At 41.9% G+C, this 16,035-nt stretch overlaps 1 protein-coding gene across 1 annotated transcript in view; it reads left to right on the top strand.

Moving 5' to 3' along the window:
• The window catches only part of ADAM12 (ADAM metallopeptidase domain 12), a 353,284-nt gene that overhangs the window by 316,783 nt on the left and 20,466 nt on the right, over positions 1-16,035 (top strand). Inside the window, exons 16-19 of the mRNA XM_073354062.1 lie at positions 3,825-3,933; positions 4,030-4,228; positions 7,444-7,521; positions 15,020-15,128. Of these exons, the coding sequence (XP_073210163.1) occupies positions 3,825-3,933; positions 4,030-4,228; positions 7,444-7,521; positions 15,020-15,128 (495 nt within the window). The remainder of the gene's footprint in view (positions 1-3,824; positions 3,934-4,029; positions 4,229-7,443; positions 7,522-15,019; positions 15,129-16,035) is intronic.

The following is a 16,035-nucleotide window of genomic DNA, read 5'->3' on the forward strand; positions in this document are numbered from 1 at the left end:
CAGGCACAAAGACACAGAGAGATTAAACATCATGCCCAAGGTCCCACAGGAAGTTTGTGTCAACATTGAGAATTGAACCTACATTTCTTGAGTCCCAGTCTAGTCTCTTAACAAGACCATCCCTCCTCTCCTGTCTGTTTTTCATTCCAGCACCTGGTACTTCTGTGTTTGTACCCTCCTCTGCTATCAGAACTTTCTCGCCTTCCCAGATTCGAACCCTCCTTCTTCGCCTGGACTGTACTCTTTAAGCTATTTTTTAATTAAAGCCGGTCATGGAAGCATCTGAAACCACACAACATTTCTCTGTTTCTGTATTATAACTAAAGAAATGAATTTATCAGTTTGCCCATCTGAAAAAAAAAATCTATCCAGGCTGACCACTTTAATGGCATGTTTGCACGTGATGTGATTTCAGATGTCTGATTTAATTCCTTGAAAAAAAGATTTGGACAGGAAGGGCTGATAGGACCTTAATTATAGGGTTGCAATGCTATAATTATCAATAGCAAAGTGAAATAAACTCCGCTCATCCAGATCAAGGAGCTTAATATCCACTGGAAATATTTTCACAAATCATTTTGTTTCTTCCTCTTGAAGTAGCAAAATAGAGAAAGACAGCTCTTTCTGCTTCAGTTTATGTGCTGAAATTGTGATAAATGGGCTTCTTCAAGAAACACACCATTATGATTTTCTTCCATAAGTGTCCTTTGAAATCTTTCTTTTAACCCAGTAACTCCATCTGTTCACTTTCCTCACACATTTATATGTTTGCAACTACAATAAATCCAAAGCTGGTAAAAAGACCAGTCTGGAGAAGGCTTCAGCCATCTGAATCCCAAGCCAATGAATGTTGTGCTTTCAATTAGGAGACAGAAATTTAGAGCTAGGATTTGGTTTTCAGACCACAGTTGACCAGTGGGAGTCAGGTGCTTTTACACGCAGAGTATTCAGAGCCTGGTAGGAATGGACTTTCTGTTCTCTAAAGGTCTATTCTCTTAATAAGTAACATCAGTTTGAGTTGAATGTTCCTGTTGTGCTAGAAGAGACAGATGTGTTCCCTGTCCAGCAAGGCCTCTTTTGTCATCTTTAACATGCTGGCTGCTTCCACATTAAAAAATATAGGTGGGTGTCCCACTCTAAAGGTTCAGTCAGAAAATAAAAATATACCCCGATCTGCTCTTCTTCTTCATCCAGATCCTTATCCAAGGAATGGCCATTGCCTTATTGAACCCTGATTGCTGGTCTTGAGGCAATGCAGGTGCATGTATGCAAGCAATGCTTTTACTCTGCTGAACCCACATATCATTCTGGTGCAAACATATCTGTGCTTTGGACTGCCAGAGTGAAGCATTCTCTTGATACACTCTCAGGGGAAGTGTTCATTACTGTAGTAATATAACATACTACGTAAGAGGTTTCCCAGATGAGAAGAAGAGACCAGAATCAGGTGCACAAGAACTATTTAGTGTTGCATTCCTTTGGTCAGTTATGAAAGCTGGGGCTAAATAATTAGGTCTGTGCAGATGTAAGAGGAAACGGAATTAGGTATACTTGATTTTTTAACTTATCTCCCCTTCTTCCCCATCCCACTTTCCCTCTCAAAAACCAGTCATAGCCTGTGCACGTTTTAATGTTAGTCTGATATTGAATAGCCATTGGCCCTGAAATGGAAAGTCAAGAAGGAAATCTCATAGAAAATGAAAGTCGCATTTTGGCTTTCATCTGGCTAGTTTATTTTTCTAGATGCTTCAGTCAATTCACAATTATTGGCTGTGGTTTTCTGAAAAAAGTGCAAGGATTCCATGTGAGACCTTTTTAATAGTCTCAGATTTGAGAAGTATCCTGAACTCAGCAAGCTTGTTAGTAATCATTCAAAGATTTCAGTCTCTTGTCCTTCTCTCCAGGAGAGCAGCAGCTCATATTTTGTTCCCCCTATGCCCTATTTTCTGGGTTTTCCAGTTTAAATATGTAAAAAGTTAGAGGAAGGTGGGGAAGCCATCTAAAACCTATCTTTAAGATTGCAAATTTTGTCCATTGTAGCATTACCTTGCTGTTCAGTTAAGGATATTCTATTAGTCAAGCTTCTGACTGTGAAATGTAGATAATTAATTGAGGCTTTAATCTTTGGATTATTAGTGAAAAGATTCATACTAACTGTAACTCTTTTCAGCATGTTTAATTTTATTCTCCAAGAGTATGAAACTCTTTTTTAACCTCCCTCTTTTAAAAGTTTTTCCCCCAAACTGCAGACTTTTTACTATATACACACACTTGGAAACAGCACAAAACATTTGGCAATTGTAATGCTCACTAGGATATTCTGTTTCTGTTGTTAAGGAGTAGGGACATAATGTGCTAAAATTGTAATATTCTCAGCCTGCAGGTTTTCAAATCATTTTGTTTTGTTCTTTCATTTTCCTGATCCGGACAAAAGTCCAATGCTTGTTGGCTGTATTCTACACGAGGGCTTTTTTTGTTAACAGCCACTGGCATAGCTACATCAATGCTATCAATGGTGTGAGTGCTGGTACAAGCAGAGGTCCAGGCATCTGCTTAAACTTTAACCACTGTGCCATCTAACTCTTCTCAGAGCAAGTCATGGCGCTTGGAATGCCAGTGATGACTTGCACACACTGTTCCCTCTAAACTGTGCACGTGTGCGTGCACACACAGATCCTAAACCTCGTGCACATGGCGAAACACCGCCTGCACAAAAATTTGCACAGAAGCACAAAAATTTGCACAGAAGAAATTTTTTGCGCACAGGGCCTGCCAAAAATTAGAGGGAACATTGCTTGCACATGGTGTATAAGTACCTCCATGGGGAGAAAATATCAGTGACTAAACCTGTTTACTAGCAGATAAAGGTGTAACAAGAACCAAATGGCTGGAAGTTACAGCTGTGCATTCAAATTAGGTATAAAGTGTGAATGTCTAACAGTGAGAGCAATCACCATTGCAACAACCTACCCAGGGCAGTGGTGGATTCTCCATCTCTTGAAGTCTATACATCAAATCTTGGGTGCTTTTCTAGAAGATAATGCTTTAGTCAAATACAAGTTATTGGGCTCAGTACAGAAGCAACTAGATTAAATTCTATGGTCTGTGTTATACAGGAGGTCAGACTAGATGATCTAAAGCTCCAATCTGGCTTTAAAATCAATGTATCTGTGACCTGTCTGTACAAGCATTCCCACCTTTGCTGTAGCCAAAGAAGCTGCACTGGTGTTGGGAAATATTTACATTAAAAAGGCTAGTGTAAATAACGTGCAGGTGTCATATAGCTTAATGGTCTCCTAGCTCAGCCACTTCATTAGAGAATTACCCTTCCCTCAAACCAGTCCTTCCTCTTGTTTGGAATTTTGAAGAACTGCATGTGTTTTATGAGCTCTTTACATATCCCTTTCTCCCCATTTCGCTCAGTGACCTAGCAGTTCTCTTTAGCTATTCTTTAGCTCTTAAGTTCTCACTTAGCTACTCTGAAGGGAAGGAAGCCAACTGGCAAAGTATTCAATATCTTTCTTAGCCAAACTAGTTACAATTGTTATGTCCTCGGAGGATACATGAGGGACACCATCTAGGCATCTTAAAGGAGAACTAAGCCTGCCATGCTTATCAGTTAGCCTAGCCAAGAGAGACCACCAACTGCGGACAACCCACACATTCAGGTTGCTCAATTAGCAGGCTGAGCAAGCACAAGTGTTTTGCTGTGCTTTGTCTGTAGGCAGGCTACATCTTACCTTCACCTAAAAAACCCATGGAGCTCAAAGACAATTATTAAAAACACTGCATCAGATGAAAGTCTTGATTTGTTTTTGTTTCAGGTGCTAAACCCGCCCCTGGGATCTGCTTTGAGAGAGTCAATTCTGCAGGCGATCCTTATGGCAACTGTGGCAAAGACTCCAAAAGTTCCTTTGCTAAATGTGAACCCAGGTAGGGTCTCTCTTTGCACTCAGAACAACTGACATTGCAACACAAGCCTCAGGTTTTGGATATCTTTAAAATTATTTAAATCATTTTTCCCTTCAGAGATGCTAAATGTGGAAAAATTCAGTGTCAAGGGGGAGCAAATCGACCTGTAATTGGTACCAATGCTGTTTCCATAGAAACAAATATCCCGCTGCAGGAAGGAGGCAAGATTCTGTGTCGTGGTACCCATGTGTACTTGGGAGATGATATGCCTGATCCTGGTCTCGTTCTGGCAGGCACAAAATGTGAAGATGAAAAAGTAAGATTCAAAAATACTCTCCAAGCAGCCAATTCTCAATGTATAAAAGTGGAACTTTACCATCCTTGTGTTTCAAATCTCTGTGTACTAAGACAAGTGTCACTTTTTTATTTTATTATTATATCTCACTGTCTTCCATACCCTCATACTGTGCCAGATTTTTACCTACTCCTTCACTTTGCTTCTGTTTTTGAACCCACAGTTTTGCAAGTAGAATGTAAATCACTTAGACATGTGATTTATGAGCACAGACAAGTACTTTTTGTACACATAGCAGAGATTTTACCTCCTGCAAAATAATTCCAGAAGCCAAAATAAAGGCCAATTATTGAAAATCTGGCTAAGTATATTTATTGATGGGAGCTACACCTGGACATTAGGATTGTAATTAATCAGGTCTGCATGTTGTCTTGATTCAAGATTTGTTGTTTACACTGTTGAACAGAATTCATTTGTTAGGTCAAAAGATTTCCATACACAGGGTACCCAGTACTTCCTAAATGTCCTTTAGACCCATTCAGAGCAACCAGTTTGTGTTTAATGAAACATAAGATTCAAAATATAAATGTTCCTGAATTTTCATACCAATATCCAAAACTTTCAGAGTCCATGAGGTTTCTTGGTATTTTTTCAAAATTCTGATTAGCCTCACACCAGCTTCGTAATGTGTTCATCAGTTTTTGCTAATCATTGCTCACACTTCCATTTTTCACTTTCAGAAAAAGCTGTTTATTGAAATTGAGGCAATTGCTAAGAAGAAAGGCAGCTTCTGCCTGCAAAGAATGGCCTTTCACTTCAAAGGGAAACATAAACCAAGTGTTGTGCTGCCACCAAAGCAGATTTTTGCACGTGCACACACACACACACACATTTTGCAGGCATTGCTAATTGTTTTGCACATTTGTAGTACAGTTTCCATCTTGGCACCACATCCATAGTTTTGGCTGCAGAGGAAAAGAGCAGAGGGGGTAATGGGAGACAGAAGAGCCCTGTGGACACTGGAGTGCTATGAATTTATTGGGGGAGGGAAGAATGGTGTCCCGGAACTACTGAGGAGCAGGGGGCAGTCATGCTATTGGAGGATTGTGGGCAGAAAGGAAAAAGGGGAAGAGCCTAGAAAAGTTTAGGTAAGTTAAAACAAAACCATTCATATATCCAAATGCTTGAGTTTTGCTGAGTTATCATAATTTGTTAGGCATATTGGCAACCAATTTAAAACATGTCCTAATCATGACTACAAAAACTATATTATAAGAAAACGCACTACCCTCCAAAAATGTTTTCAAGTAATTCTGTTATAAAATGGTCTATAAAATGGCTTTTCAAAGAGAAAACTAGTGAGGAATCCAGTGGTATAAAATCCCCCCATTCAAGTTCTGTAGTGAGTATTTAATCTTTCTAATCTGTCTAATCGTATACATATACACAAACTATCGAATATACAGCCTAATACTTATGAAATTGTATGTTTTACTTTGAAGGCATTACCACATTGTATTACAGATTCAGAATATGAATTTAAATATTCTTGATTTTTTTTTGTGCTAAAGATATACAGTTTGAAATGCAGCCATTTTAATGGGCTCAGAATTCTCTGTGACAGTGTACTCTGAATATCTGAATTGTAAATACTGCTGTAATCAGTTATTCCCCCAGAGGATAACTTCCCTGATTAGACATCCCTTTTGTCTACTACCATCACTTTTACCCAGCCTGCTGCTAATTATTGTGACTGCCTTGTAATCCTACTAAACTTTGAACTACAGAGTTAAAGGAGAGCAGAATTTATAACTGTGGTTTTTATTGTTGAGTTAGTATAGTAACAGTCATTCCAATTGTAATATTTGTTTCAGCTTGAATTGGATAACTTTTCATTACCATCAGTTACATCAGTCATTTCAATTTGTATTGGTTGGTGTTTTTATTAAATGGTGCTAATCTTGCTTTATCCCAACCTTCAACTGTGTGGGAAGAGTGAAGTTAACTCTCCGTAATGATTGCAAAACAAAGAACTTTGCATGTGATTATATATGACACTCTATATTTGTTAATTTCTATTTAACAGAAGGGTAAAAGCTCTTCCCCTAGGCTAATGCTAATTTGTAATTTCCTGTGAGATGATTATTTTACCTAATCTGCAACTCTATTTATAGTTGATTTAAAAAATAATTTCTCTTGAAAAAATTCAGTTAGAAAGGTTTAGATTTATCAGATGAGATTAAATTAGCCGCGTCCCCCCCCCGCATTGATCAGTATTCTTTTGAAAATATTCAAGAATTTCCAGACATCCCAGGCCATCTCCTCCACTGGTGTAAATCAACATAGCTCCACGTACTGGTGTAAATTGAGCTATGTCAGTTTATACCAGCAGAGGATCCGATCTTTTAATTCAGGAAGTTGTCTGTTGGCTTGTGAGAATTCTAATATAGCCAGTTCAAGTACATGAAAGAATCCAGTTTGGCATGTTCATAATTCTGGAAGAATAAGAACACAATTACGTAAATAATAAAGTATTTTAGTAGTTGTTAATTTTCAAAAACTAAGAGACAAATCCTCACCTAGTATAAACTGGTGTAGCTCCATTGAAGTCAATGGAACTATGCAGATTAACACTAGCTCAGGATATAGCCTTCGATATCAGATATATCTGAAATTCAATCTTGCAATACCCTGCATGCTAGTCAAGAGTGATACCAACCTTTACCCTGACCTGGGATTGAAGTGGATTTTAACCCCAAGGATTTACAAGGATGATAATATAAAGGACATACTTTTTAAATGTATTTAGACATTGCTGCGCTCAGTGTCACAATGCCTAACTGATTTAGGAAGCTAAGTCTTGTTTTCAAAAGTGATTTAGGCATGTAGAAGCCCAAAGCCCATTGACTGCCATGCATGGCGCATAAGTGCCTAAATTCCTTTTGAAAATGAAACTTAGGCTCCTGAACCAGTTACACATTTCAACACTGAGTGCAACACCTAAATATCTTTAAAAACCTGGGCCATAGGTTCTGATTCTGATCTCCCTTACATTGCTGTAAATCAGGGATAATGCCACTGGTGTGAAATCAGTTGCTGCATAGGCAAATCAGTACAATTGCTACTGGAAAGGTGATAGATGAACAAATGTAGCTGTAAGGATATAATAGTTCACTGTGTGCACCCTAGGTATGTTTTTTTCAGCAACATTAAAGCTGTTCTTTCTCATTTTGCAGATCTGTCTTAATCGCCGGTGCCAAAATATTAGTATATTTGGTGTTCATGAATGTGTAACAAAATGCCATGGACGTGGAGTAAGTATTACAGAAACAATTTTTTGCAGTCAGTCAATACCCAGCTGAGCAATAAATCATTCATTTGTAACAGCTCTGGAATCTATGATTCTTTGTAATATATCAGCCAAAGTCTTTTCAACATTTCACTCTAAAGATATTAATTTTCAGTGCCCTTTATACACTGCGAGAAATTAAATGTGATTTTTATTTAACAAAAAAAAATTGATCCAGTAGTAATTAATCTTTTTTTAAATTAACATTCTGTGATGAAAAGGAATTGTGTCATCTTCAAAGTGATTTTAAACCTACCCTTCCTTCATGAAGAATTTCCTATTAACATTTCAAACAAGTTGTTTCTCTGTGGTCCCAGCAGTGAGTTATAGTATGCATCTGAATTGAGATTTTTCAAAAAGCACTTCAAAAAGGATTAAAATTAAAAAAAAAAAAAGCAAAACCATGCTGACAGCAGTGTATGAATTACAGGGGAATTACAGACCAGTCACCTTAACTTCAGTACCCAGAAAGATAATGGAGCAAATAATTAAGCAAATCAATTTGTGAACAACCAAGAAGATAATAAGGCTATAAGTAATAGTCAGCCTGGATTTGTCAAGAACAAATTATGTCAAACCAACCTAATAGCTTTTTCTGACAGAGTAACAAGTCTTGTGGATGGGGGGAAGCGGTAGACGTGGTATATCTTGACTTCAGTAAGGCTTTTGATACCGTCTCGCATGACCTTCTCATAAACAACTAGGGAAATAAAACCTAGATGGAGCTAGGTGGGTGCATAACTGGTTGGAAACCTGTTCCCACATAGTAGCTGTCAGTGGTTCATAGGCAAGCTGGAAGGGCAAATTAAATGGGGTCCCACAGGGATCAATTCTGGGTCTGGTTCTGTTCAATATCTTCATCAATGATTTAGTGAATGGCAGAGAGAGGACACTTACAAAGTTTGCAAGTGCTTTGGAGGATAGGATTAAAATTCAAAATGATCTGGACAAACTGGAGAAATTGTCTGAAGAAAATAGGATGAAATTCAATAAGAACAAATGCAAAGTGCTCCAATTAGGAAGAAACAATCAGCTGCGCACATACAAAATGGGAAATGACTGCTTAGGAAGGAGAACTGCAGAAAGGGATCTGGGGGTCCTAGAGGATGACAAGCTAAATATGAGTCAACAGTGTAACACTGTTGCAAAAACAGCAAACATCCTACTGGAATGTATTAACAGGAGTGTTATTAAGTAAGACATGAGAAGTAATTCTTCTGCCCTACTCCATGCTGATTAGGCCTCAACCAGAGTATCCAGTTCTGAGCGCCACATTTCAGGAAAGATGTGAACTAATTGGAGAAAGTACAGAGAAGAGCAACTAAGGTCTAGAAAATATGACCTGTGAGGGAAGACTGAAAAAATTGAGAGGGGACATAACAGTTTTCAAGTACATAAAAGGTTGTTACAAGGAGGAAAAATTGTTCTCCTTAAACTCTGAGGATAGGACAAGGAGAAATGGGCTTAAATTGCAACAAAGGAGGTTTAGGTTGGACATTAAGAAAAATTGCCTGTCAGGGTGGCTAAGCACTGGAATAAATCACCGAGGGAGGTTGTGGAAGCTCCATCACTGGACATTTTTAAGAGCAGATTACACAAACACCTGTCAGGGATAGTCTAGATAATGTTCAGTCGTGTCGTGGGTGCAGACGACTGGACTAGATGACCTTCTGAGATCCCTTCCAGTCATACAATTCTATGAAAGTTACATGAGAGAGATTATCATAACTTGTTTAAATCTAAATCTATTTCAGATCACAAAACGTTTTAGTGATAAAGAGCACATAAATGTTTTTAAACACAATTTATATTTTTCATGAAAGTGTTAATTATTTCAAACTACATCATTTTAATCTTGATTTTCTGCATGATTGGTTCATTTGTTTCTGTGAAAGCCTGTGCCAACAGAAATCATGCTTCAAGAACTATAGGAACTAAAAATCCCTTTTTATAATTAATAGATAATAGCTTGTGTTTTGAGAATGTTTGCAGAGTCAATGATAATATAAGTTCTTCTTCAAGTGCTTGCTCATGTCGATTCTGTTCTAGGTGTGTGAGTGCCCACATGCACACTTGTCAGAGATTTTTGCCTTAGCGGTATCTGTAGGGTCAGCAGTGGCGCCCTCTGGAGTGCTGTGCTCATGTGTCGATATATTAGGCACTGCAAGCCCTATGCCTCTAAGTTCCTTCTTACCGGCCATGATGGTTGGTCGGAGTGCCTTCCCCTTGCCTTGCAAGTGGATAGCGGTTCTCTCTAACTCTCATTGTTGTTAGCTTTGTATATTGTTTCTTTACAGTAGGTAAGTGTTAAGTAGTGTTACTTAGTAAGTTAGAGTCCCAGAGGGGATTTAGCCCCAGGGCGGGGTATGCCCCGGTCCTCAGGCTTTAAACCTGGTTCTGCCTGCAATAGGCCTATTCCTGTTAGTGACCCCCATACCAGCTGTCGCACATGAAGTACAAATGTCACATTTGCAAGAACTTTTGTCCTCGAACTCAAAAGCAGCACAACATTTGTCTAAGGGCCTTCCTCATGGAGGCTGCACTTCGCCCGGCATCAGCACCTTCCCACTCTGACTCTACGACCAGCACCTTCACCCTGGTGCACAGTGCACCGCCAACACTGGGCTCTGCCTGGCCCTGCTCCCCTTCGCCGGTGCCCAAGAAGCATCTGAAGAAACGAGACTCCCCAGCACTGAGCAAGAAGGGTCAAGGGAACCCTTGTTGGGCAAAGGACCCAGTTCAGGCCACCTGCCCACGCCGTAGCCACAAGGGGGTACCTCTCCGGCTGGATGCCCCAGTCCCCCTTAGGGATCCACCACCAATTCCCGGGAGTGGTAGGGCACCCAGGCACTTGGCAGGGCCGTCGACGTCTGAGGCCCTCCCGGTGGCCAGGGATCAGAGAGCTCTCCCAGCGCCGCCAGTGCAGTGCATGGTGTTGGATCCAGCTAAGGTTTCCCGAAGGGGTAAGCCAACCATGAGACCTCCTCAGAGGGAAGCCAAACGCTGTTGGTCCCCAGAGCAGATGCAGCATTCCCCATGCCTGTGGCTGGGATCCCTGACTCCACAACCTAGGTCTCCTGTCTTACCGCCCAGGTTGCTAGCACTGCGCTTGCGATCACAATTGATGTGCCTATGGTGAGACGTGGTCTCCGTACATCTGACACAGATCATCCTCCTGCCAGCCTACCTCTCGGCGTAGATCTCCATCGGTGCATCGTTCCCCTCGGAAATGGGATCAGTCATTGGCATGGCACTGATTTCCCTGCCGCCAGTACTGGTCTTTGGAGTGGCACCGGTCCTTCAATTCGAGGCATCAGTCTTCCACGGCTCCGGTCAACTGCCAGACACAAGCTTCTACGGCCCCACCCTGGTCCCCGGAAAGGGACTCGTCCAGATCAGAACAGGACTTCAGCCCCTCGCCATGACAGCAGCAGCCCTTGTGGCCACCCGAGACCACCTCGGCTTCCACAGTGCCAACCTGGCAGCAGGGCCAATGGCAGGCGCAGTGGTCATATTGGAACATGTCGGGCATGCCAATTATGCCAATGCCCTTCTCGCATCACTCCTCCCTTGCTGTCTCAGAGAAGCAACCCACAGCACCGATGGCACCGGGCCCGGTGCTCAGAGCAGAATCCAATTCTGCAGTAGAGGAGCGGGCACCCACTCCAAAAGAACCTTCCCCCACGGGGGACAATGTCCCAGGCCCTCCCTGCAGTGGTCTAATCCTCATCCTTGTCACCAGACAAGGCAGTAGCAGGCCCTCAAGCGCCACACCTCCTGATGACTTTAAGGAGCACCAAGCCTTGCTCAGAAGAGTGGCTTCGAACTTGGGCCTGGAGGTGGAAGAAATGGCAGAGCAGCCTGATACTTGATTCACCGTGCTTTTGAAAGTTTATTTGACAGCCAGCCTTCAGTTTAGGGTGTCAAATCACCAGGCTTTATTGGGGAGATACAATTTTAATCTGTGGGACTCCCTCAAAAAGCGTAAAGACTCGCTACCCCAGGGCTTGGCCCAAGAATTCACCGCCAATTTGGAGGAGGGTACCACAGTGGCAAGGACCTCCCTCCAGATGGCCTGGGACGCAGCCGATTTGGCAGCCAGGGTCAGTGCCTCGGCCATGGTAATGAGGTGCAGTTCCTGGCTTCAATCTGCAGGTCTGTCCCAGGAGATGCAGTCCTCCACCCAGGACCTCCCATTCGATGGGAGCGGTCTCTTCTCCGAGCAGACAGATGCAAGGCTGCATGGACTTAAGGACACTTGAGCCAAATGCCCTTCTGCACCAAACTCCCTCCCAGAGCCTGCACCCCTCACCCTCTCCTGCACCCCAACACTCTGCCCCAGCCTGGACCCCTTCCTGCACCCAAACTCCCTCCCAGAAAGAAACTACTATAACAGCTGTTCTAAGGTAAGTAGTAGGCTATTTTGAATTAACTTAACTATATTTTACATGTTTTCAGATTGAAATGTAACCACAGAAGGGCTTTATGTTAATTAAAAGGCAAGTTTAATATAGTGTTAATAGCCTCAATGCCATAATTGTGATCATTTTGTTTTAAATTAGGAAAAAGACTTGTATTCAGGGGCCCCACAAAATCTAATAGTCCCGGGTCCAAGGAGAGTTAATCTTGCCCTGACCAGGGTATCCCGTGCAAGCAGGCTTCACTGTGATTGATCTTGGAGTACCTTCTGCACCTCAAGCTCCAGGGCCTGTCTCTTTCCTCAATTAAGGTCCACTTGGCACTATTTCAGCCTTCCAGCCTCCATTCCAGGGCAGGTCAGTCTTCGCTAACAACATGACGGTCAGGTTTTTGAAAGGTCTGGAGCAACTCTATCCCCATGTTCATGACCCTGTCCCTCCTTGGGACCTGAATCTCGTGTTGACGCGGCTCATGGGTCCCCCTTTTGAACCTCTGACTTCCTGCTCCCTTCTTCTACTCTCCTGGAAGGTCAAATTCCATTTTACAAGGACAAGGTCCAGCTACAACTGCACCTGGCTTTCCTGTCCAAGGTTGTTTCACAGTTTCATACAACCCAGGACATATACTTACCTGTCTTCTTTCTAAAGCCTCCTAAGTCAGATGAAGAGCGTAAATTACGCTCTCTGGATGGCAGGAGAATATAGCCTTTTACATCAAAAGGATCAAGCCATTCCATAAGTCGATGCACTTGTCTGTCATGGTGGCGGACAGGATGAAAGGTCTTCCAGTGTCTTCCCAGAAGAATTCATCATGGATCCCCTCCTGCATCTGTTTTGCTATGATCTGGCGAAAGTGCCTCCACTGGCGATTGTAACCACCCAGACAACAAGGGTGCAAGCCTCGTTGGTGGCCTTCCTGTCCCAAGTGCCGATTCAAGGTATCTGCAGGGCTGCTACCTGATCATCCATTCACACTTTCACGTCTCATTATGCACTTACGCAGCAGGCCTGAGATGATGCTGTCTTCAGTAGAGCAGTGCTACAAGCCGTACCTCCATGGATACTGCTTGTGAGTGACCTAGAATGGAATCTACATGGGCAAGCACTCGAAGAAGAAAAAACGGTTACTTAGCTTTCGTAACTGTTGTTCTTCGAGATGGGTTGCTCATGTCCATTCCATTACTTGCCCTCGTACTCCTCTGTCAGAGTTGCTGGCAAAAAGGAATTGAAAGGGTGTAGGGCCAGTGGCGCCTAATATACCAACACATGAGCGCGGCACTCCAGAGGGCGCCACTGCCGACTGTATGGATATCGCTAAGGCAAAAATTTCTGATGACCGTGCACGTGGGCACACACACACACACACACACACACCTAGAATCTAATGGACATGAGCAATACATCTCAAAGAACAAGTTACGAAAGGTAAGTAACTGTTTTTTGTCAATGTGCGGAAATAAGCATCGACTTACAGATTGGCATTTGTACACCAGTGCTATGGAGAACACATGGTGACTTCTAAGAAGCAAAACAAGAATTTGCAGAGTTGTAGATGGTAATCCTTGTAGAGTTGTAATTTATAAATTACTGTAGCCTACATAATATTTTTAACTGTCCTCCTGTATGTTGAAAACAAATCAGTTGTAATGTTTTATATGACTCTGGAACATTTCCTTTAAAAGTACTGTGAGAGGAAGCGAAGGCTGAGTAAATGATTATTTTTATTGAACTATGCAGATTCCCCAAAATACGGCCTTACTGAAAGCATGCAAATTGGCTTCCTCAGAAAAAGCATCTTGAGAGGTTATTTGACCTAACTAGATTGTCTGAAGCAGGATTCTACTGATCAATCTGTTGTCAAGTTTTCCCATGGCAAAGGTTCCTGCAGAGCAGTGATGATCAATGTTAGTAGGACTAAGGATCCCCTTGGCACCTTGCCATAAGTGCAAGAGTGTGAGAGTGATACAAGTGTAACTCTGCCTTGCTTAGTCCTATGCAGCACAATGTTTATCTTGTTCAATCGTACCATAATGGCAAGGGTGCATCATTAGCCGCTGCTTAAAATCCCGGCAGCACCTCATTTGGATGGGAGGAGAGGGTCTTCCCCTGGGCGAGAACTGAAGAGCTAGCCCTTCGTTGGAGAGCTGAAGATTTCTTTTTTTTTTTCTTTTTAGTATCTCTCAAGAATAAATCACTGGGATCCTGTTAGTTCATTCTCCCTTGTGCAATGGAAACAGGTTGTTATTACCCTATTGGGTCTGTCCCTTGGTGCTCCCTCATGCTGCAGGTCATGCAAATCTAGTGTCAAGAAGAAAAGTTTTAGTCACAGGAACCTGGGCCAGGTCAGGTCTGTTCGGAGGTGCCCACCTTGCACCATCCTTCTCATCTGTCAAGATCCCTCTTCGTCCAACCTGCATACCCAGTGTCCTGCTTCCAGTTCCCTGTCCCCTCCCTTTGACTGAGAATGTTGGTCACCCTTAGAGCTGAGGCCTGAGAAGTGGCAGTATCAGTCGGCAGTCCAGCCCAGATAGATTAGGACTGGGACCAGGAAGCAAGCTGCTCAGGCATTGTTGCGGCATTAGGAAGGTGAGAGGAATCTTGTTCCTTACAAGGGAGAAAGAACAGGAGTTGTGAGAAAGTGGGGCTCCTGCTGGAGAGGAGAAAGGGAGACACTAAAGACGACTGTACTGAGTGTTATTTTGGATGACTGAAGATGAACACTACTCCTCTTTGATGCTCTGAGGTTTATAGTTCCAATAGAGGTACTATATGGCACTTACAGTTCAAGTTATCAATACAAAAATAGTGATTTAGGTTCCACATTGCTATTAGGATATACACATTTTGAAAAATGTGTAAGCAATTGTATTTAATCGAGGTGGTGGCAGCAGGCTGATTTGGATGTGTTCCTGTTGTGACATGAGCTTTAATCCCCATGCATCTACCCCTGCCTGAGTGAAAGCTCCTATAGTCTGATAAGAGTCAATCTAAGCTGCCTGGAATAACTTTTCATATTACTTCATTTGTCGTCATTTTATTTTGAAGGTCTGTAACAATAAAAAAAATTGTCACTGCGAAGCTGACTGGGCCCCTCCCCATTGTGACAAGCCAGGGTTTGGCGGCAGCATGGACAGTGGACCAACCAGACAAGCAGGTTAGTAATAGCTGATGCTTTCCTGCCATTCCATGGTAGAAAGGGAAAATCCAAATGGGTTTTATTGAAATAGGTACTGAGACTGCAAAACTGTCAATAAATTGGGCAAGCTAGTCCAAATGAATTGGCACTAATTAAAATTTAATGAAGCAAAAAACACTGCCAGTTGATTGTAGCAATGTTACTGCATAATTAAGAACACAACAACGCAGAGATTTTGTTTGTTTTTAAGAGTACATTATCCAGTTAGGTAGTTCTGGGATGTGGGGTGATGGTATATTGGTGTGAGCACAAGATTACGAACCAGGAACTCAAGTTTTAACCCTAACTCAGTGGTGGACATGAGCAAGTAACTTAACTTTTCAACTGCTGTAAGGGCTTACAGGGTACCCTGTAACAGTTCCCACGTATTTATTGGTTTCAGAGTAGCAGCCGTGTTAGTCTGTAACCACAAAAAGAACAGGAGTACTTGTGGCACCTTAGAGACTAACAAATGCTCTAATAAATTTGTTAGTCTCTAAGGTGCCACAAGTACTCCTGTTCTTTTCACATATATGGTAATATGATAAGAGACTCAATAAATAAGAGAGAGAGAGAGTGTTTCTGATCTACCTTGAGATACATCAAACTCCAGAACACCCTCCATTGCCTACAGCATCACTGTATCAGCATGGGTTTATGGAAAATAAATCTTCTCAGACTAACTTGATATCTTTTCCGGATGAGATTACAAGTTTGGATGATAAAGGTAACAGTGTTGATGTAATTTACTTAGACTTCTGTAAGGCATTTGACTTGATACCACACAACATTTTGATTAAAAAACTAGAATAAAGAATTATCATCACACACGTTAAATGAATTACAAATTGGCTAACGGAGAGGTCTGAAAATGTAACTGCAAACA

Source organism: Lepidochelys kempii, chromosome 7 (genome assembly GCF_965140285.1).
Source record: "Lepidochelys kempii isolate rLepKem1 chromosome 7, rLepKem1.hap1, whole genome shotgun sequence".
Lineage (NCBI taxonomy): Eukaryota > Metazoa > Chordata > Testudines > Cheloniidae > Lepidochelys > Lepidochelys kempii.